The 23441-nt window shown below is 36.5% G+C and overlaps 1 protein-coding gene across 10 annotated transcripts in view; it reads left to right on the top strand.

Moving 5' to 3' along the window:
• LOC110582342 (ABI family member 3 binding protein) overlaps positions 1–23441 on the top strand; it is a 243312-nt gene that overhangs the window by 137223 nt on the left and 82648 nt on the right. For 3 of the 10 annotated variants that reach the window (XM_044919605.1, XM_044919613.1, XM_044919612.1), the window contains 20 exons: positions 342–416; positions 1281–1355; positions 2263–2334; positions 3141–3215; positions 7328–7369; positions 8207–8242; positions 8868–8948; positions 9374–9421; positions 10478–10540; positions 10657–10731; positions 11425–11472; positions 12938–12997; positions 13795–13884; positions 15237–15269; positions 16079–16159; positions 16581–16640; positions 17443–17526; positions 18888–18947; positions 21524–21583; positions 22398–22481. In XM_044919605.1, coding sequence (XP_044775540.1) covers positions 342–416; positions 1281–1355; positions 2263–2334; positions 3141–3215; positions 7328–7369; positions 8207–8242; positions 8868–8948; positions 9374–9421; positions 10478–10540; positions 10657–10731; positions 11425–11472; positions 12938–12997; positions 13795–13884; positions 15237–15269; positions 16079–16159; positions 16581–16640; positions 17443–17526; positions 18888–18947; positions 21524–21583; positions 22398–22481 — 1302 coding nt within the window. The remainder of the gene's footprint in view (positions 1–341; positions 417–1280; positions 1356–2262; positions 2335–3140; positions 3216–7327; positions 7370–8206; positions 8243–8867; positions 8949–9373; positions 9422–10477; positions 10541–10656; positions 10732–11424; positions 11473–12937; positions 12998–13794; positions 13885–15236; positions 15270–16078; positions 16160–16580; positions 16641–17442; positions 17527–18887; positions 18948–21523; positions 21584–22397; positions 22482–23441) is intronic. The other 7 variants (XM_044919633.1, XM_044919631.1, XM_044919606.1 and 4 more) reach the window with 6 other exon arrangements.

Below are 23441 nucleotides of genomic sequence, written 5' to 3'. Positions count from 1 at the left end.
TCATTTTTTCCATCTTTAAAGGAATGAAAAGCTTTGAAAACTGCATGGACCTCTTCATCATCCATATCATCTCATTTCATTCATGTGTTTGTGGCCTGTATCATCTCTCTTCCATGCACTGAGACTGCCTGGAGTCAGCCACTGAACAATTGTCATTCTGACCTTTTCTCTTTTTTAAATCATGATTTCATCCACCAGCTTTCAAGACTACATGCATTTTTCATCCTTAATCATGTATGTGTAGCATGTGCTTTGTAATACCATCTAAAAGCATGTTAAAACTCCTAAAATACCTCATTGTAACTGGAATTACTTGGTGGGTGGGGTGTTTGTGTTTTCAGCTCCAAGTGAAACACCATTTGTCCCTCAAAAACTGGAAATCTTTACCAGTCCTGAAATGCCACCTACAACATCTGGTAACTAATGACATTTTTATGGTTGTGTACTTTGAAAGAACAGAGAAAGTGACAAGAAAAGGACCAGTTTTGTTGGACCTCCAGAATATTTTCAATAGTAAACATTTCCCTTCATTCTCTACCATGAAATTCTTCCAAGAACTGGGTTATGTGTCAAACTTTGCCTTGGGATAATTCTCAAAGAATTTCCATAATCTTGGTGTCCATATATTTAAAGAATTATTTTCTTTCTGTAATCCTTTCAACTTTGCTTACCAGAAAATTGCAATGGAATTACAGATGATAATTATTTTGGGATATATTCCCTTCTCTTTAACACAATTAGATACCACTGGTCAGAGTATTTTTCTCAAAGTAGTCTAAATATAAAGAGCACCAAGTAGGTTCTGCAATGAGGAAAGATGGGTAAGAGAAGTAACACAGCCTATATTTTATAATAGAAAATTATTTGAATAATGAAGTCCATTAACTCCTGCAGAGGCTAGTCATGAGCTACAGAATTAAAGTAGTTTAGAACTTCCATTCTCAAATCCCAAATATTTGTGCTTCTCCCCTGTTGTTCAGTAAATTATCTTTCACGTTCTTAATTCTACCTTGTGTTTTTAAATCCCTTAAGAGTGCCCACTTCCCAGTACTTGTAGCTCAACAATGTACCTTCAGTTTTTATATAGACACTTAATTCATTTTGGGCCAACAACACATTTATTGAGCACCTACTGTGTATAAAGCACAGTGCTGGGCATTTTGGGGATACAAAGAAATAAAAAGTAGTTCTTGTATTCAAGAAGTCTAAAATTTACAGTTATAACCTGATTGGCCCCTGAAAAATATTACTTATCAAAGCTATATTAAATCTTCTTTCAGCTGCCCAGCAAACTACATCTATCCCTTCTACACCTAAACGACGCATCAGGCCCAAACCACCAAGAACCAAACCTGGTAAATAACTGCCTCTTTAACCTCTCGGGGTATTTAATTCCAAATAGAGAATGTCCATCTCCTTATCATAAAAAGAGGTTATATGATTCTATAGGTCAAAGTTTTTTTTACAGAATTTGAAAATAACTGAAGATGAATAATTCAAAATAACAGAAGTCAATTTTTCAAGAAGACTTTATTGAGAATTATGTCAGTGATGTTTTTGCACGTGAATTTTGGTATAAACCCAGAAACAGGTCCTAATGTCACAGTGCAGAGTAAGATCTATAGTGAAATTCATTTCCTTGGTATGCTTGTGTATTTAGGTGTTTACTAGGTTGACAGTTCTTGTTTTGGGTGCCTGCTTATGTTTTCAGCTTGAACAGGGGCAGAGGCTAACGGGAGAGACCATGACTCCCTCTGTCCAATTGCTTATAATCTTAGAAAGATCTTATGGCATAAAGAATGAGATCAACATAAAACTATACAATCTTCTTATGAGACTATAATACTTGTATGGAAGCTCAGAAAAAAGAAAGAGTTGAGGATGTAAGTCTCAAAATATGTGTAGGGTTCAGACGAATTAGAAGGCAGAGGGAACAACATAAACATACCTTATGGCACAGAATTTGAATGGTACAGCTAGCTTCTCTGGAGGTGATATTTTTCATTGTCAAATAATACACTCAGAATTGCGCTCAACAAATCAAGTTTTGCTTATTCCATGGTAGGATAAATAGTTTCTTATAGCCTTTACTACTATGACTGAACTTATAAATTATTTCCCAAAACTTGTACTCACTGCATTTGTAAACCCTGACAGCTAAATATAGTAGGATTTCGAAAGGGTCATTTAGTTCTTCTTGGCACGATATCTTTTTATTGTCTCTAGGATATCTTAATTTTTTTTTTTCCTTTCCATCACCAGAAAGAACCACAAGTCCTGGAACAATTACACCTAAAATTCCTAAAAGCCCTGAACCTACATGGACAACACTGGGTAATGATATGTCCTTGGTAGATGCGTTACTTCATTTGACCATGAAAATCCAGTGCTTTAGCTTTTGTGTAATGTCTCAGTCTCTGTTCTAATTGATTCATTTTAACAATATTGAGAATCTCATAAAGTATAGCAGCTTGGTGGCTTTCATGGTTTTCAGTAGTTGGCCCCACAGTCAGTACATGTGAACTCCGCATCCAGCTATCATCCTGTACCTTGAAACACTGGCAAACCACCGTGGCCTCCTCCTCTTCCATCCACCATTGTATGTGAAGCAGAGTCTTAAACACAGTCCTTCTTTTTTTTTTTTTTTTTTTCTTGAGGGAGGCCCTCAAGTTCAACCTCAGACTTCCTTTGGAGGAACAGTATTCTATTATGATGTTAGTAGAATTTCTTTATACTGCATACCATGGCATTTTACCTATCAGTGATTATTCATTTTAAAACATGCCTAAAGACTTGGATGTGGCTGAGAAATGTGAAGTAAGGGTGCAAGATGGTTATATTGATTTTTTTTTAAATAATGGAATAGAATAATTTTCTTTGTGTAGTTACTGTGGCTATAGCAATGCTGTTTCTGTTAGTTCAAATATACTCTTGAAATGTTTTTTTCCAAACCAGATGAAAATTTATCACTGTTTTTCCATTAAATGCTGGTCTGTGAAATAGTCCTTCAACTGGAATATTTCCAAAAACCTTCCAACATGGTGGGTTCATTCCATTTAAAGTATAGGTTTTCCTTTTGTGGTTTTAGACACTGAAATGCTTAAATATTGATTTGTTGTTTATTTTCTTTACTTTTCCAGCTCCCAGTAAAACACAATTTATTTCTTTGAAACCTAAAATTCCTCTCACCCCAGAAGGGACACCCACCAAACCTGGTAATTACCCTGAACTTTTTTTTTTTAATTCCAAAAGCAGGGTTGAAAAATTGTTTCATGCTGCTCTTTGGAGCAATGACTTCTGATTTGTATTTTGTTATTTGATACAATTTTTCCATGGAAAGTGCAAAAATGCATTGAAATGATCTCATTATAACCAGCCCCTCTGATATTATCACAGTGTTGTTCTGAGCTGTTGGGTGGATCTTTCTGTTCATGACCATCACAGAAAATATAGAAATAGAGGGATGGGAGTGATTGAGGACTCCATTGTCTAGGACCAAGAAATAGTTTCCAATACCAAAGTGGACTGGAATTCTGATCACACTGAACAATAGCCTTTCAGCATGAAAGGGGAGAAGTGTTTCCATCCCCTAAGAATTTTGCCTTTGTTTTAGGGCTTCAGTTCTCCAGCTGCAAGATTAGAAAAAGTCAGATTCTCCTAATGCTCCATGACTTCTTTCTGAGATGAGGCTGATTTCTGAACACTGACTTTTGTTTACTTCTCAGGAGATAATAATGTTTTGCTGAAGAAAAGAAGGCTCTTTTGTAGGGAGAGGTTATTTCATTTATGTAATTAATAACAGAGACAGTCCCCTGCATATAGATGGCAGGACATATTGAATGACAAAACTTTTCATTTTTTTCTATCTATTCAGAATCTATACAGCAGTTTAAATCTTGACTTCTAAGTATCCCCTTATATACAGGAACTCTGTCAATACAAATCATTTTCATCCAAATTTTAAACCATTATCTCCAGGGTTTTTCTCACTATCACATTCTATGGATTTTTTCATTAATGGGTGTTTACAAGTTGGATCATTAAAACAGAAGATTTTCTACTTAAATGGGTATGATTTATTTTTTTGCAGTGAAATGGGTAAGGAAGAAAAATGTAACTGCTCAGAAAAAGAAATCTCAACACTCCTTTTAAAGAGGCAGTGAGATTTCCAGGTGTAGGTGTCAGACTGGAGGAAATTGGGGATTAGGCAAAGGGAGTGTAGTTGACTCTGTGACCATGGGTGAGGTCTCCAAGTCAGAGAAATGGAATGAAGTATTCTTACTCAGAGGGGTTATTTGGAGAAAGAAGCATAGCTAATGAAACTCAAGAGCCTTAACAGTTTAAATCAAAGAACTTCAACAGCTGTAGGAGAGAAGGGTTTAATGTATGTTTATTTAAAAATCATGCTTAGAGGGCTTTGGAATAAGGTCATAACTATTATACTTATACTGTACTTTGAAGAGAGGGCTATTACCAAGCAGAATGAGACATATTACCATGTGTTTAGACCATCAAATTTAAATAAATGTCTCTCCAATCTAAGTATTTCTGTTATTACAAGATAAAATTTGAAAAGAGCAAAAAAAAAAAAAAAGCCTTCAGATATTCCTAACAGTTTAAACATGATTAGTTACATTAGTAATTTCATTGGTTTCTAAAGAAATGTTTAGAAGAAATTCATTCATACAAATAAGGGGAGAGGATGTGTTCTTATCATTCTCAGCTGTTTGAGCAAAGAGACTTCTTAATTTGACATTTCCTTTTACCATGTGGCAAATTATTTGAAAGCTAATGAGTTTATATTCCTCTGATTTCTACCTTCTGACCACCTAAGAATAGTCACGCTTTTCCCCCTCGCATGAAGTATTATGACTTCAGAATCTGCACCTAAATTTACATCCACTTAAGTTGACCTTTGGTGGTCTGAGACAACACAGAGTAACTGATCTCCGCAAACAGTGCTTGGGTTCTAGCTCTTTAAAATGTTATTTATTTTTACTTTAGGACAGGCCACCATTATAGCTCTGCGGAAGATTGCTGTTGCTAGCTACGGTTCAGGAGAGCAAAGAAACCACCAAAAGCTTTTTTTATTTGAGTGATTCATTGTTTTTCCCCGCCCTCTCCTCACATGCTGTTATTTTTCCATCTCACTTTCCATGCAGATTGCTTTTCCTTTGGTTTTCCTTTGTGGTTAAACTAACGAGTAAAAACCCATATTGGGTTTGGCTTGTTTTATAAGCATAATCCACCGCTTTCTTGAAAATCCCACCATCTACCATGTCCCGACTTCTCTGCCTCCAATGAGAACTGCTTCCTTCATAGTTCACCTTTAAGATGGTAGGGACATTCGGGTCTTCAGGCTTTTAACAGACTAGGAAAAAAAAAAGAGACCTCCAATTATAGGTGTTTGTTTTTACACAGTTCTCTGACACAGTGGATAGAATTGTAAATTTTTCTCATTGCTAGTCACAAATTGTGAGCCAGGCTTATTTTTCTTTTGTGCTGAGGTGAGTGGTGTAGTTATTTGCTTGCCGCTTAACATTTTTATTCCTTTATCTGCAATACCTTAAAATTATAAAATAGAGGAAATCTTGTCAGAAGATGTATTTGCTTTTAATAAACCCTGACTTTAGTATTTCTCTGTACAGGTGAATTGGAGGCTTAATTGAGGGGCTCCATACCTATTTGGTCTCTGTTTCAGTCAGGAACTCAAAAATGCAGATTTTTCTTTAGAAAATTCATAAGACCACATTCTTTAATCTCTGGAAATTCTAAAAGATGCTACAAGTAGCAAATCTTACTTTTTCACAGTTTTAGAAGGCAACTTGGTAGAAATTAAGACATGAATTACAGCCTCAAAATTTCAAAAAGAATTGGACTTTTCTCATAGTTATTATATTTAATGTATTGACACTTACTATTTATTTACCCTATCTCCTGTAGAATCTGAGACACCCAGGCTCCTCCCACCCTCTCTCTTTTTCTCTTTTTCTCTTACACACACACAGACACACACACACACACACGATTTTTGCCTTGCCATGTGTACTTCGATCTGATATATCACTTCGGCTTTGCCATTTATCTATTTTAATCTATTTCTGGATAAGTTCTTGAGAAATAAAAAAAAAATCTATTTTTGGCCACAGACATGCTAATGCCACCTTTCAGTAACACCTTGTACCTATTATACATTGCTTTCAGAATAAATGAAAATTCTCCTACCTGCAATATTTGTTGGTATATTTTCTATTTTTTAGATACTAAAGAGTCTCTACTTACTTCTCCAAATCTTTCCACAGCCCCTAGTCCAGAAACATCATCCTGGTAAATGTAGTATATAAAATATAAGTGATAAAATGATTTAAGTTCTTTTAAGCTTGTTGGTAGATGCTATGTTAATTAATTTCTTCTGTAAGAAAAAAACGGCAAAGAATCTTCACTTTTTCTTCTGTTTCAAAAATTGAGTTCCTTTTTTATATTCTTCTTGAAAGAGAAGAATTCTTTTTGTTCTGTAGAATAGGAAATCTATTAGATGATCATTTTAAAAGCACAAACAGGTATTGTAACCAAACTATATTCAGCATGAAGTATCATTTAATTACTGCCAATTTGAAAAACATTGGAAGGATCGTTACCTTTCAGAATATTTAAATAATATTGTTATTTTATTTGTTCGGTGTTTGATGAAATCTGAGATTACTTTTTGACTTTGATTTGCTAACCAGAATGGACTAAATTTCATATGTAAACCAATTTGTTCACCAGCAATAAATGCTAGTTAATATGAGGAACAACATAGGAACACTTGAGGCCCTTTTTACCTTTTTAAACCATATGTTCAATTCCTTTTTTTTTTTTTAATTGTGAAAGAGTCTCAGATCCAGCCAGGTTGAAAATCATCCAAAACTAACAGATCTCAGACCTGGTTATAGGTCTGATGTTTCTGTTGCCTCTTCCCACTTCCTTGGATGAACCTGACCATCCTACATGAAAACAAAATGGCAGGAGATGGGACACTCTGGCCAACTTTGGAGAGGCTACCCTGAGCTCCCCTTAGAGCAGTATCTCCTCAGGCACTAGGAGGAAACTTCAGAATATTGGGTAGGGGAGAAAATAGCTAAAAATCAACAAAAAACTGAATTCTCATTTCTTAGTTTTATTGTGGTTTGTGGAAAGGATGTGGGTTGATTGATCGTTAGTGTAATAAGCCATAGAATCTGATTGTTTACCAGTGAAAGAACAGCTTTTAGAGTAAAGGACATTTAATTTCTGTCTTAAATGGTGATCTGCAGCATGGCCTTTGATAATAAGTGTTTTATTGCAGCCCCAGAACCTCAGACTCTACCACCATCACAGTCAACTCTAGGCAATGAATCAAATTTCCTTTGATGAGTGAAAAAGAAGCCTCTTCCTTTAGTACCCTTTATGTTCAATTTTGTCCTTAGCTTGGACTTTTTAAAAATTTCTTAATTGTCCTTCAGGTGTTTATTTCAGCCATTTTGGTCAGAAGATACACTCTTTGCTTGTGCTTAACTAAGCAGAGGCTCTGAAAACCATACTGATTTTGATTGGACGCATTCTGTGTTGTCTTGTATTTGAGTACTGTGTCCTGAGCTTGTTTTAACCTAGCTGTTTCCAGGGGAGGACCTTGGCTTACTTCTTTTTGTAGACATTTTTGTGTTTTCACATTCAGAGGTGTTTATCTTACTTTCGAAACTCTAGCATTCACAGATTTTCTTGAAAAGTAGTAGGATCTTTCTAGATCTAAACATCCTGATGTGTCACAAGACAATTCATTAAGAGAAAACCTAACCCCAATATTTATAGCTTCTTTTTCTTCAAGAGAGCAAAAAAATGTGTCCTGCTGGTGCCATCTCAGCCAATTACCTGTATTTTCCTTCATAACACAAACTTTTGGTCACTTTATTGCATTCATGTCTTCCAAATGAGAATCATGCCTTCGTTTGTTTGTTTTTTTCCATTTCTCCTTCCAAACTTAACTGACAAGACTACATTTTTGTTCATTTCGTCTAAAAACACAGGAATCTATTTAAATAAAAAAGGACTATCTCACATGGGTAAAAGTTTCACCAATAATCGCTCAACTTTGTAATGAGAAATCAAGGATTTTTCATATCTAAATAGGTTTTATCATTTTTCCTTTGATTTTGATTCTTTCCTGATGGTTTTCATGCACTCTTAGGACCTGGAACTCTGGAAACCAAACCTTCAACATTAGGTAATGCAGTTATTGAGTGAGCTGTGTTTCCTCTTTTCCTGTCTGCTGGTATCTTAGGACCAGGCTCACATCAATGGAATCATCCACTGATACCCATTTGTGTGCGTGTGTTCTTTGTTCTTACTTGCAGAGAAAAAAAATTTTAATTCTTTAGTTTTATACACTGTATCTCATTTTTAAAAAGTTGTCTTGCCTGAAATAATTTCTGCATTCAAAGCCTTTTTATACATGCTGTGTTAACTTGTAAACTTTTTAATGCTAAATGAAAAACTTCTCCTTTTGAATCTCAGGCCAAATAAATTTTAATTTGTATCCCTAGTGGCTCCTTAAAGGTGCCTTTCTCATGTTCCTGGTAAACATGCACCATCAAAACTTTCAGGAGACTGTCTTCTCTAAGGCCTACAAAGTTTTGAGCTTTCCATCTCAAAATGGAAGAATATGTATATATATGTAAGAATATGTTAAAGACCTCACTGGGTAAATGAGGATAGGAAGTTGCAAAACAGAAGGGTATATACCCACAATAAGCCAAAGGACTTAAATGCGCTTCTACGGTATATGCAGTATTGTTGTCCGTTTTTAGAGCTACTGCTCTTGTATTAACTAGCTAATTTTCTTTCTTCAGCTCCACCAAAGACCAAACGACCAGGTCGTCGCCCCCGCCCTAAAACCACACCTAGTCCAGATGTGCCCAAGTCCAAACCTGGTAAATGTGATGTTCAGGGTTCCAGTTAGCATAGAAAATGGAATATGGTAGTTTTTGATACGGTAGCTTCCTACTACCTAAATAGCTGGGCTTTAAGAACCAGTATAGTTGATTTTTATATTTAAGCATATATCCTTCCTATGTTTATGATATATTGTTATTTTTTACTTGTAACTATTAGGTACACACAGCAGTAGGCTGCCCACCAAGTGGATTATTAAAGTAGGGCACCCTAAAAGTCTCACATAGGATGCGGGTTTATGGCAAATGGGGTGTGGGAAAGCAAGAGGAAGAGGGGTAAATGGGAAAAGAAGAAGGGAAAATCACATTCAGAAAACATAGGGCTTAAGAATGAGGAGTAATGTTTCCTTCCTCAAGATGCTGCTGCTTGATATAATTAGTGTTCTTGCTTTTTGATTCCCTAGCTCTGGAACCTGCTACAGTACCTCTGGAGCTCTCGGTGCCCACAATCGGTAATTCTACTCTCCTCCAGTTCCTTTCACGGAATGTCACTTTTGCTTTTCCTACTCTCCACTCAGGCATGACTGCAGTTCCACCACTCCATCACAATTTCATTCCATGCTTTTCCTCACGTTTCCTATCTGGGTCTGAAGAGCCTGAAGATAGGAGACTTCTAGAAGAATCCTACCTGTGTGCTCCTTTAAGGGAGGTCTGTGGTCTTAGAAGCAACTTCTTGGTTCCCCACAAACCCTTTCTCCTTCCATGTCCTTCTGTTGAGAAAACCTTCTACTCTTTCTCAGACAGGGACTTCTGTGCTCATCCTGGACTTGACAAAGGGCGAAATTTTATTCCAGTGCCATGATTATCATTTCATTGCTTTACTCATTCAACCTGTAAGATCTTTTCCCTCTTAAAAAGCTGCATGAAATAATGGCTTCTTCAGCTTTCTGTTTCTTTGGAGAATGTTTTTGAGTATATTTTGATAACTAGAGGCATAAACACCGTTCTTGTTCTAGGGTCCAATATGAAAATAGTGTGGTCTTTGTAACTTGAGAACATTAGAAGTCCCAAACTTGTTTTATTGTTTTGGGTACTAATGCTATTTGACTATTACTATTTCATTATAATTTCTCAGCATTCACAATAAATCTGCTTTACTTTGGAAAATTCCAGAAATCTGTAGCCACGTCACCTTCTGTATAATTTAAAGTGTTTATGGATTATTTTCCAGGTCTCCTACTAATTTCTACTTAATATTTTTATGCTGAAAAACCTTAGAATTATAAAACTATTGTACTTGTCATCTCTAAAATTACTTTTATAGAAAAAAGTCTTATTATCGTTCTATTACTTTGCTCAAAGGCACATTTTGAGCATTTCCTAAAGATTTTTCCTTTCTGAAAAAGCAGGAGAAATGGACACATTTCCCATCCTTCCCATACCCCAGGAATTAATTTTGTTGTATATCCAGTGAATTAATGTAGGATCTTTGCTCAAGCATATGTGTCTTTAATTATGACAATTATGGCTATGATCATTATGCTAATTTTTAATACCTTTCTCTTTAGCGTCAAAACCATCCAAAAGACCTAAAACCACACATAGACCAGATGCACCTCAAATCCAGCCTGGTAATCACTACTTTCACTGCCTTGATCTATAACTAGGAAAATGGTGTGTAAGTAACACTAATCTTGACATTCACAGCTCTGCTATGACACTAATTATAGGACCTTTTTTCCTTCAGATTCAAAACCACCAAAGCAATTACTTCCTAAACCCCAAACCCCAGCACAACCAGTTACGCCACCAACTAAACCCGGTAAACATGATTTCCAGTGCTTTAGTTTAAGAAGCTTTTTCTTTGGGAAATTGTTGTTGAAAATGTTTACAATTTGCCATACTGTATGAAGCATGGAAACCAAAATATGATTTTGTTCATTATCTTTTCAAAGTAACTACATCAATTGTTAAATGAACAAACCAATGGGTAGGAAGTTAGTGAATTTTACATCTGATAGTCTGACAGGTTCCACTTTCTTAACATTTTTAGACTTTGTTTTCTGAATTTGGGTATGTAATGAATAGAAACCTGATTTTTCTGTACCTAGAACATATTTGAAAGTGATTTTAGCGTTCACCACTAGGTAAGACTGGGAAGGCTGACACTGTGTTCATGCTTTATAGGCACATACTCAGAGATTGACTTTCTCTAAAATACCTTAATAACATTTTAAACAGCAATATTACCTAAGTGATTTCCTATGAAATAAAAAGATATTTATATAACAGTTCTAAAAATTCAACTGTTTTGCAATTGAAATTTTCTCCTAAGGTTCCAGTTAGTACAAAATTCTGATGTAGTAAGAGTATCTCTCATAATAAGCTTATGAAGAAGGCAATTTATATCAACTTAGAATAAACCAATATCCTATGAATTAAGCATCAGTGAACACCTGAAAGTTTAGACCTCTTTATTTTTCTTACTTGTATCTGTTTATTTTTTATGATGCAGTCTTTGAGCCTGTTACATTTGAGACAGAAGCTCCCTCCCCAACCATAGGTAATGATGTCTTCCTTCTTGGTTGATGTTTCTCTGAGCTCGCCCCTCTCATCTCTGTCATGAACTGTATTCTCTTGTGTATACGATGGTCATTCATCATCTTTTTCATTCATTATTTTCAACAGGGAACTTTTCAACATCAAAAGACATTCTTACTTCTGCTGCTCAGTTTATAACCCCTGAATGTCATTCTTCCTTTGATCACCTTCAGAGGATTCAGATTCCTTGCAGCAACTGACGCTGTCAAGAGTTGCAGGGGCTGAGAGCACATCCATCCTACAATCCAGGAAATCTTTGAGATTTCTGCTTTTATGTGTCTATAGTTTATGGTTATGGGAGAGGAGCAGTTAAAACCTGGTTGGGGCTTGAGGCAATACCTAATTGTCCCTTTCTCACAAAAGTCCTTTCCTCTTTGATTCTGTACTATTCAAATGAACCAGGACATTTCTGCTGACAAATTCATCTTGTGACACTGATTTCCAAGCAAAACAGGGATCCCCTTTTTTGTTTGAAGGCAATCAGTTTTGGATATTGTTGCATCCTGTTGTGCTTGCTTTCTCCATCTCTTCTGTAGGCCATATTTTCCATTAATTCCCTATAAGATGTTGTCACATGTGGCTTAAACCAACTGCTGTGACATATTAGTCACTGAAAGGCAATCTCCATACGAATGCTCACATCAGTATCATGAAAACACTGATAAGATGTTAAATGTTACATTTAGTCTTCTGGACTTGATGAAAAATAGAGATGCCAGTTTAAATCCAAGGAGTTACACATCACAATTAATTTCATATCTATGCATAATTCAATCATTTCAGAATATTATAGAATTATAAGAATCCTGTTTATATAGACAAAAAGTTGAATTATTACTCTTCAGACTTTTTTCTTAATCATCTCTATTGCCCACTTGAAGAATTATCTCCAAATTATTCATTTGAAATGAATAAAAAAGGAGAAATAGTAAGAAAGAGTACCCCATTTATTATGGAGAAAAGGCACAAGTTTATCTTTTGCATAACTGTCACACATCTCCAATAAACAGGCTAATTGAGAACATTTTTAAAGATTCTCCTCACTACCGCAGTTCCTCAAAACAAATAACAATGGTGGTGAAAGCCTTCCAAATACTAACGGAAGCTTTTGCAGTTTTTCAGAGTAATTTAAAATACATATTAGACAACTGAGATGTTTTTGGAACCAAGTTTCCAATGTAGTTGGAATCAGGTAATTAAATACAGATAAAAGCTTTTCATTGGCCTCATAGGGATGCAAAATACAAAAGGTATGTCTATTTTGTGAGATAAATGGATACCAGAGTACAGCCAGTTATTAGAGACCAAATACTATTTTTACAGTGTTCAGAAATGCTTTTTAAACATTACAGGGTATTCATTTTCAAGATAATTTTCCTTCTTTTTGTATATTTCTTAAATCTCTATTGTTTATTGCTTTTGGTCAGTTCCTGCCACAGACCTTGAACCTGTAACTCTGAGAACTGAGAGTCCCATGACAACGTTGGGTAATGACTTTTTATGTCTTTAAGCAAGTGCATTTTCTGCCCATTGTCTAGTCTTGTTGCTAACTTGGTCAAGGGGTTTTCTTTTTCTAAGATTTTCTCATCGCCCTCTCTTGTCACTCAACTCTATTCTTCATTTTGAATATTGAGGATGTTTAAAAGAAGTTACTCGGTTAGTTACTTGGTTAAGCCTGTATGCAGCTAGTATAGAGCATCTATCTTCCATATTATCCAGCTTTATTGGTGCTTTACAGAGCCTGTGATTCTGCTCAGTGTTCTATGGCAAAGCTAAATTTCAAATACAATTAGGAGTGGCTACTCTAAATCATCAATTTTAACTCTATGGACATGGACAGAAGGTTGTGTTAAGATAGGGCATTTTTATTGTCTACCAATGATTTTAAGAAATGAAATGTGCTTATTCTAATGTTTAATGGGATGTATGTCTAAGGTAAATAATTTCTAAGTACGATCTCCCAAAAGCAGGTGAACCTTGGTCCCTCTCTGATATGGACGTGCTGTGTTTCTGGGGTCAGGATCCCTTTTGAAAATCTGACACCAATAATAATAAGCTTTTTGGATTATTAGAATAATGTTATATACTCTTTCTCAAAAGAATGGTCAGTGGACCCCCCCCCCCACAATTTCTTGCATGTAGATGATAAAATTCCAAAACCAAAGAGAGAAATTTATTAAGGCTTAAAAAAATCTAGCAAAATTTTAGAAAACCTAGACCCATGTATCATCCTTCTTGAGTTTCTGGAGTTATAAGACAACATTAACCAGTTTCCTTTCTTCAGCTCCAAAAACATCACAACGACCAAGAACACGCCGTCCACGTCCCAAACATAAAACCACACCGAGCCCAGCTGCATCTCAGAGCAAACTAGGTAAATATGTGGTTCCTGGTACCTGTGGAACCCTGTGGATGTGATTCTTGTGTGGCAGTTTAACTTGCCACCTAATAGCTCTTGGGACCCTTCAGTGTGAAAGCCTAAGTAACAGGAGCTCTATTTAAATAACTGTGATTTCCTTGTGCTGCTTGGTATCTTCTTGGCACCTTTGTATTTTATTTGCTTTCTCTGAAAAATCATATTTTTCTCTTTGATTCTGGTTGATCAGAAACTTACCTAGTTAAGGATCTAACTAGCGTATTTAGTTCACTTAGTCACACATTTTATTAAGTGCTACATTAGCATCTGTAAAAAATAGTTTAGAAATAACAAATGACTTCACCTGGTTGAGGAAAGAAATTTCTTATGTAGACACTGTTCATAAATAGATATAAAAGAATATGGGCAGAAGCAACATATTTATTGAGTTTGACCAACTGTCAGGCACATAGTTAACTCTTAGAGAAGTAAAAGATTCACAAGCCGCAAAGTGTAATGTGGACCTCGAAATTTATAGAGCTTGTAGATCGGTTGCAGGGATAGGCAGGAATAGCATAAACAGAGGCGGGGAGGTACCGTATGTGTGGGTGAGAGCAGAAGGATAGGAATTAGAAGGGCAACCTGATTGGGAGAAAGGGGAAAGACAATGTTCACCTAGCTTATGCTGAGAAATTTTGGTCAGTGATACCCCTTTGAGATGGGTCCATGAAGAGGACCTTGAATGCCTAATTTCAGTGATAGGATTTAAGCCAATTAGCTACAGCATACTTTCTTATCCTCCTGGGGTCAGGCCTTTTCTGTCCTGATAACAGAGAAATGCACTGACAAGTTTTGCAGACCGAATGATCCTCTGTATCTTGTTCTTTTATATGACTTTGTTTGGACAGAAGTCTTGGTCTTCTTCCAAAGTGGACTCTCAACAACAACAACAACAACAAATCTGTTTTGGTTATTCATTACAGTATCTGCTTAAAAATATCAACTATTTCATCTATCATGACCTTGTTTTCCAGTAAATTATACTTTCACATTCTTTTCTCATAATTTTTAATCTTAATGTTACTAGACAGATGCCTAAAGATTTTTCTAAGCAGCGTTTTTTTATTGTTGTTGTGTTATCAGATAATATAAAAACAAACAAAACTTGGAGCCATGTGGAGATACTAAGGATATAACCGTTTCATAAGAACAAATATTTTTGTACCCTCACCTCAGAACTTTAAAATTTTTGCTTTTTAGTTGTAGAAACTGTGCCACCAGGTGAAGTTCATTTTCAAGAGAGTTTGATGACTTTTCTCATGTGTTTAACATTTCTTTTTTCAATTACTTTTGATCATTGCTTGCTACAGACTCTGAACCTATTAGTCCTGGGACATATTTAGGTAATGATCATTTATGTCCTTTAGCAAGTGCTTTTTCTTATTCATTGTCAAAGTTCTCTGTGGTGCTATATAGATGATGATGTCATAATTTGTCATCATCCTATTACAGTATTCAGCTTACAGTATAAAAGGCTTTCTTTCTAACAGAAATGCGTATGGACTTAATAAAGACCACTATCTGCCCCACATCCCAGCTTCAGACTGCATCATGTCAATCTGAGTCTCTGTTTAAACAATACTGTGTGTTAGAGCTAAGGTCTGAATATGATTCTCCATATATCCCCTCCTTAGGCCACCAGTACAATATTGATTATGATACCATGAATTTTCTTTAGCCCATCTTACTTTCTATATTTGAAGTTCTCCCTAACTTTTTTTCACTTCATGGATGTTTCAGCGAATTTTTTATGCTTATTCTAGTAAATTACCAAGTGGAAAATTTGCCCAAGCTTAGTCATTTTTAATTATAATTAGAAGTGAATACCCTAGGGTGGTTTGAACTTCTCTCACATCATCATATTTTAGGAGCAATTTGTAACCAATTTTGGATTAGGGACACTTTCAAAGAAATGATAGTTCCCCATCTTCATTTCTTAAACATAATTGTATTATAATTTTTAATCTTTGGCGAACTCTTAATTTTAAAAGGAAACCTATTAATATTCTAAAGGAGAAAATATCAAACCAAAGTAGCAAAGCTTTCGCCACTCAAACTGACGAATTTTAGAAAGCTTAGCTATGTGATATCATCTTATTTAGAGTTTATGGAGCCATCAACACTATACTAATCCTAAATTTTCTTCCTTCAGCTACAACAACAAAGAGACCTCGTCGTCCACGCCCCAAAGCTAAAACCACATCCCATCCAGAAGTACCTCAGACCAAACTGGGTAAATATGTGGTTTCCAGTTTAAGGAATTCAAGCAGTCTACCCCAGTTGGGACCCTAAATTCGGAGGATACCTAGTCTACTATAGTATCACAAACAGAGGTTCTTCCTTACCTTTTTATATCAAATGCCACTCTTTTTGCTAAGGACTTAGTCTCTCAGCGAGTGTAGTATCCTCTTCCTTTTGGCTATCTGTAGTATGTGCAGTAAACAGACCTTAGGGTGACCCCCTTCTCCCCACCCCTGCTTCGTCCCACTCCCTTAGTTCCTGCTCCTTGGTATTAAACATAGTGTAAGCCATCTTTTCCCTGCTCTTTCCACCTTAGAAGGCATAGAAGCATTATTTTTACTGGTAAAATGGATTTTCTGACATTTCATGCATTCATAAAAATCTCTTTGGTTTCTCTCATTGATTTTGATCAGTTCCTACCACAATCTTTGAACCGGTTATACTTAGAACGGAGGCTCCAGTGACCACACTAGGTAATGACACATTATGTCCATCAGCATCTGCTTTCCCTGCTCATTTGAAACCCATTTCATCACCTTCATAACCATAGCTGCTTCTGCTTCACAGGACTCGCATGTCATCCTCTATTGTCATTCAGTTACTCTTAATATATTGGAAAGTATGAAAATCACTCATTTGTTTTTAAAAGAGCCAAATACGAACTTAGTCTAGAATATGCGTCTGCAACATAATGCGTGTGAATTTATGGCATCTCACCTCCATGTAACCTATTTTTGTTTCTGAGTTTCAAACATATGGGGGTTGGGGGTGAAGATATCTATCCTTGATCTAAGCTGAGTATTGTCACAGCTGTTACAGTGTGACATAATTCTTGAGCAGATCTAAATTCCTACATTTTTATTTTGTGCATGATATTGGTTTTGTTTTGCCATTTCAGGTAATGATGTGGTCTTCTTTCAGTAAAGGGTGAAATAGAAAATATGCTCAATGCTAATGAATTTAAAGTGCCATCATTAGTTTAAATTTACCCTACACCTTCTCCACCACCGCCATAACTCAGTAAAGTTTTGGAACTTTTTTTCATTTAGAGATCCTTATGAAAATATCCTTGATATATAAACTCATGTTTCTGTGTGACTTTTGTCTTCCAGCGTAGTGTACATTTACACTAAGAGGCAGTTATTGAAATGGAAGCAAATATTTTAAGCTCAAAGGAAAAATCTTCTGACACTTCAGAAATTAGAACTAGTATACTCCTATCCACAGCTGCTAGCCCTAAGAACACTCTGTTAACCTGAGGTTTTCTTCCTTCAGCCCCCAAAGCGCCCCAGCAAACTCATCATCCACGTCCCAAACCTGAAACCACAGGGAGTCCTGAAGCCCTTCAGACCGAACTGGGTAAATGTGTAAATCCTGGTTAAGCCCATCCCGTGGGGTCCAGAGAAAGTGAGGGAGCAAGTCAGGGTTAGCAGCTTTTTCTACTCTAGCCGGTGAGAACGTGGTTGGAGGGCTTTAGGTGGTAGCTGAATTTCTTACTCTTGTGAATTAGAATCTTCTCTCTAAATGTTTGATTTCTCATTCAATTCTATTCATCCTTTAAATATTGAACGTATGTGGTAGAATGAAATAGCTACAGAACGAATGTATGTTTGGGTAAATAAGAAATTGTTGTTGTTATGTGCCAGGCACTATTGTTAGTACTTCATTTTTTTCCATTTTTTCCATTTTTTTAATTTTAATTCAATTAACATATAATGAATTATTGATTTAAGAGGTAGAGATTATTTCTTGTTAACTACAAAGTTAAGGCATAATGAAGGTCTAGGGCAGGAGTTGGCAAACATTTTCTATAAAGGGCTAGATAGTCAATATTTGGGGCTTTGTGAGCATATTTTGCATATTTTTCCTTTATATTTTACAACCACTTAAAAAATGGAAAAAGTCACCCTTAGCTCTCATGGGCTATATGAAAATAAGCCATGGGTGAGATTTGGCCTCTGGGCCATCATTTGTCAACCCTTGATTTAAAGAAACAATAATCAGGGAAGGATTGAGTGTTGAAATCACTGTAGATTTGGATGATTGGGGAGAAGGAGGTTGGAGAAGTACAGAAAAGAAGGACATGTGTGGAGGGCCAATGAGGAGAGAGAGGCTTCTCTGAGCAGTTGAGGCTGTCAGGTTTCTAAGTGTTGATCAGAACATTTCATTGAGGCTGCTGCAGCTAAATGGGCCCAAAGGACCAGTTGAAAAGGTATTTTGAATGTTGGACTTAGGAGTTTGAATTTCCTGTGAGAATCATCAGTATCTGTATATGGTCATGCTTTCCCTGCTTACCCTGCTAAAGCTCAGACTGAGAGCCTGTCCCTTATCCTGCTCTCTTAAGAGCCTAATCCTAATCCTAAAGCCTAATCCTATTAGGCAAAGTTCGTTGTCTCTTTCCAAAGATGAGTTTCCAGCAAGATTGGTATGGTCTATTTTGGTACACTAGGTATTTTGTACACTGACCCTAGGATCATGAAAGAGTGAGACACTTCACGGGCACTTCACAGGGACAATTGTCTACTACAAAGATAAGCCCTACTAAGTGATAAATTGGTACCCAAGTGCAGAGAGACTCCATATCCCTCAACTCAGAAAGTTAATAGATTTTGCTTTGTACTCTAGACGAATTATTACTTAGGTGCAATTATTTTTGCAGTTCTGAGACTGTATAAATGTTTAACATTTATTTTTTTTATTTTTTTTTTGGGGGGGGTCAGTTCCTGCTATAGTCCTTGAACCAGTCACTCCTATGAAAGGGGCTCCAGGGACTGCATTTGGTAATGCCACTTTCTAACCTTCAGCAAGAGCTTTTCCTGCTCATTGTCAAATCCATTCCACTCACTGCCATTCACTTACATTCTTTATCTTTTGAGTTGAACATGCATAAAACAAATTACTTCTTGTTCTTAAGAAATTCATGCCTGAATCTAGTTTGGGATATCTTCCCGCCCTGTAACTTACTTTAAATTTTTTTCATGCCACCTTCTATTTTCAGCTTAATCTGAATTCTCTGTTAAGGCAAATTTCCTATATTCATGTGAGCACCTGATCCTGATCTATGCTAACCAAGCTGTGACAGGGAAGTTTCTTAATATATCCTTTGTACATATATCTTTTTTATCTACCTGTTTTTTTGTTAACTTTTGAGTAACATGTTTTTAGTAAATTGTCTGACAGATAATGTAGTCAAGGATAGTAAGTTTAAATAGTAAGTCCCATCCTTAGGGTAAATCTGACTACCCCTTACTCTCCACCATAGTTTAGAAATGATTCTGAACCTTTTTAATGCAGTGGGGGGACCCTAGGAGAATATGTTAAAGGGGTACCTGCCTAGCTCAGTCAGTGGAGTGTGTGTCTTGATCTTGGGGTCACAGGTTTGAGCCCCACGTTGAGTGTAGAGATTACTTTAAAAAGTAAAATCTTTAAAAAAAATGATAAAAAATATCAATCTTGACTCTCTGAATTAATAACTTCATTTTTATGTCAATTTTGCCCGCCAAAGTATCAATAACAGAAGAAGATACAGTAGCACAGTAGGGGCAAATTTTTCACACTAGAAACATAAATTTTATGAAAGTCAGGAAAAATCTGTCAAGCTGTAGAAAACAAAGAATTTTTTTAAACCTCATAATTTGCAGAACCATAAACTTTATCTTTTTCTACTTCCGAAAACATCCCAATGGACACTTCATTCACAAACCAAACTTAAAACCACCCCAAGTCCAGATGAACTTGGGACTATACCAGATGAAACCTCAGTCCTTGGTTTCAGGAGCCTGAGAGCCTGTTACTGGCTGAAAGTGTAAACCCACATACCCTCTAGTGAGGGAATCATGAAGAGTCCTTCCCCCTTCAGGGTTGGCGAGTAGTACATGTTTGGAAGATACATAATGTTTCCTCTAGCTCAGGGTAATAGGAAACACGTTTTACTTCATCTTCAGGCTAGCTGAACACAGAACCTTTTCCTGCATAAAAAGCCTACAGAAGGAAAATAAGGCAGGGTGTTTTTGCAAATTGAAGATTTTGGGGGGTATTTCAACATTAAGTGTTAGACTCATCATATAAGGTCTTAAAGAAGTGAAGCATCATTTTGGACCTCAGTAGATCAGGAAAGGAGTTTAAGTCTTGATGTCACATCAGAATTTGTACAAGTGGACAGGTGAGAGTGAACAAAGACAAAAAATATATATATATATATATATAGCAGGAACTAGAGGGGCAGAGGTTCTTCTTTGAAGAGTCAGTCAAAACCTCTTGTTGGTGATTCCGCATTTGGATAAAACCACAAGAAATTGAAGGAGGGCTTGAATGTTCCATTCAGGAGTCCGATGTTGTTCTCACGAGCATGAGAAAACTTTTCTTTCCACACTGGATGAAGTTTTCCCTGTACCGAGAGTGGACGGCTGCTTTACTGGATGCCAAAGACCGAGTGGTGCCCCTGACCTAGTCCTCTTGAATACCTTTCTTTGGACACAAGTCACAAGATCTTTCCAAAGCTGAGTTCTCAGCAAGATCATCATAGCCATTTTTGGTTATTTGTGTGATGGCTGCTTGGATCTGTAGGAACTCTTTATGCAACCATAATTTGATAAACATAGTAGATGTCTTCTTTATTCAGCACCCACTACAATGCAAGTTAGTCTTTTACATGCTTTTCAAGATGGTTAGGAATGTATTTAGGTAAAAACCTAAAAATGTCCTAGAGTCTACCATGTTAGATGCAAATAATCAAGTACTAACTAGTAGAACGGTTTCCCTCTTGTGGTGCTGAACAGAGACTACAAGTAATGACTATCTCGTGAGATGAAGAAGTCCTGAACTGTAGTTTAGCAAAGTTTAGCAAATTTCCCTTTGTACTAGCTTGCTAAGGCTGCCATAACAACATAGACTGGTTGGCTTAAACAATAGAAATCGATTTCTCACAGCTCTGGAGGCTGGAAATTTAAGATGATGGTATTAGCAGTTTTAATGTCTCCTGAGGCCTTTCTTCTTGGCTTGTAGATGGCCTCATTTTGCTGTGTCCTTACATGGCCTTTCCTCTGTGTGTGAGCATCCCTTGTGTGTCTCTCTAATAAGGTCATCAGTCATGCTGGATTAGGGACCTACTCTTAAAACCCCATCTAATCTTAATTGTTTCTTCAAAGCTCCTATCTCCAAATACAGTCACATTTGGGAGTTAAGGCTTCAACATAGGAATTTGGGGGAGACAGAGTTCACTCCACAGTCCACTTCATCTAGAAATAAAGTAGTAATTCTAGATGAAATGTCACACTGGCAAAATACATTTTGAAGTGAATTTCATAGCTCCTTATACATTTTTTAAAAACCTCTTTTGCTTATTTTATTACTTCAGTTCCTGTTACAGACCTTGAACCTGTTACTCTTAGAACTGAGACATCTGGGACAATATTAGGTAATGATTCTGTGCAATTCCCAAATGCTTTTGCTGCTCATTGTACATTCCATTCAGTCTCCATTTCCTGGCTTTTCCTCCTTCATGAGACAGCCACCATCATCCTCTGTTGCCATTCAGTCACTTCATCTGAAGAATCCTGAAGCCTCTTAAAAACAAGTTTCCTATTGTTTTTATGAGAGCAGACATTAACTTAATCCAAAACATTGGTGCCATTTGGTACGTTTGTCATTGTCATGTTATCTCGTGCTTCGTTGAACAGTGTTCTGTGTTAAAGTCAAATTTAAAACAACTTGGGATCTGTTTCTTATCTAGGCTGATTAACAGTAATAGCTATTCTTAGCTCCTTTGCCCATCTAGGTTGCTAAGTTTTTAAAAAATTATTTGCATGATATGTTTGTTTCTTTGTTGGTGCTTTAGGTAATGACATGTTTTATTACTAACTTGACAAATAGGAAATTACCTAAATCCAAAATTTTAAATTATAAGTCCTCAGTGTGACTCTAACCTCCCCTCCCTTGCACCAGAGTTGAGCCCTCCTTCCCATTTTTTCCCCAATGAGGAAATTCTGTGAATGTTTAATTACAAGTGCTAATCTTTATGCCTTGAATGAACTGAACGTATATATACATGAGCTTGCCTGCAAAATACCAACAATGATAAGAAGAAGACACATTGGCATAAAAGGATTAAAAATATTAAATTACAGAAAATTTCCTGTAACTTTTGAAAATCTTAACAGCTCTTGGAAAAACCTCTCCTCAGAATCCAGAGTCTTAAGACCTAGAGTAACACAAAGCTTTTCTTTCTTCAGCTACTAAAACATCACAAAGACCCCGTCGTCCACGTCCCAGACCTAAAACCACACCAAGCCTTCAAGTACCTCAGAACAAATCCGGTAAATGTGTGATTCCTTGGTTTAAGGGTGAGCCCAAGTAGTCTGTCCCATTAGGAACCCAAAACAGTGCCAAGCTGTTAGTGACTCTAAGTGTGAGGTCATGAGCCATGATCAGTAATGTCTGCTTTGCCCAGGTGTCAGAGAATGTGGCTGGGAGCAATATATTTGGTACCAGAATATCTTACTCTATGTGAGAGTCTTCTTTGATATGCATTTGGTGTATTTCTTGCTATCAACTTCCATTCAAATTTTAATTATACATCTTCCTTAGCAGAGCCAATGTATTCAGTTCAAGTAAACAAAAAATTATAAGTCCCTTGTATATTTCTGGACCAATATTGACAATTGTGGGTGATATGCCAGCAGTGGGAGACTTTCTAAAACAGTAGAGTTGGGTATATGTTTGCATGATACATTAAATATTGACCTTGCATAGGAAAAGATCAGGTCGACTAGACTTGGACGTTGGGCCTACTACAGGATTTCAGTGAATGGAGGGAAAAGTGAACCAAGGCAGAAGGGCTAGACATGTAAGGTGGTAGAGGGGTAGCCACAATGGCAGTCCATTGTGCCTAAAACAGACGGTCCTACTTCCAGATGGCCAAAACAAGGTTATTGATGATGCTGCATTTGGAAGAGTCCAGACAGCCAACTGAAAGAGAATTTTGAGGACCTAATTCAGGAGCTTAGATTTGATACAGAGACATCAACTGTCTTTGATTTCTGCTTTATCTGGGCTTCAGCCAGACAGATGCTCTCCTGAGTATTACAGACTGAGTGACCATCTTTATTCTGCTCTCTTATATGCCATGGCTTGGATGAGTTCTCAGAATGATCAACATAGTCCACTTCAGTGATTAACTTTTATATCTGTTTCAAACTTATAAACTGCTTATTGTATCCATGTTTACTTAAACATAGTAAGTGCACATTTTCAGCTTCCATAGAGATACGGATTGA

Source organism: Neomonachus schauinslandi, chromosome 1, assembly GCF_002201575.2.
Source record: "Neomonachus schauinslandi chromosome 1, ASM220157v2, whole genome shotgun sequence".
NCBI lineage: Eukaryota > Metazoa > Chordata > Mammalia > Carnivora > Phocidae > Neomonachus > Neomonachus schauinslandi.
Note: the sequence above shows the minus strand (reverse complement) of the source record. Positions and strands in the feature narration are given on the sequence as shown.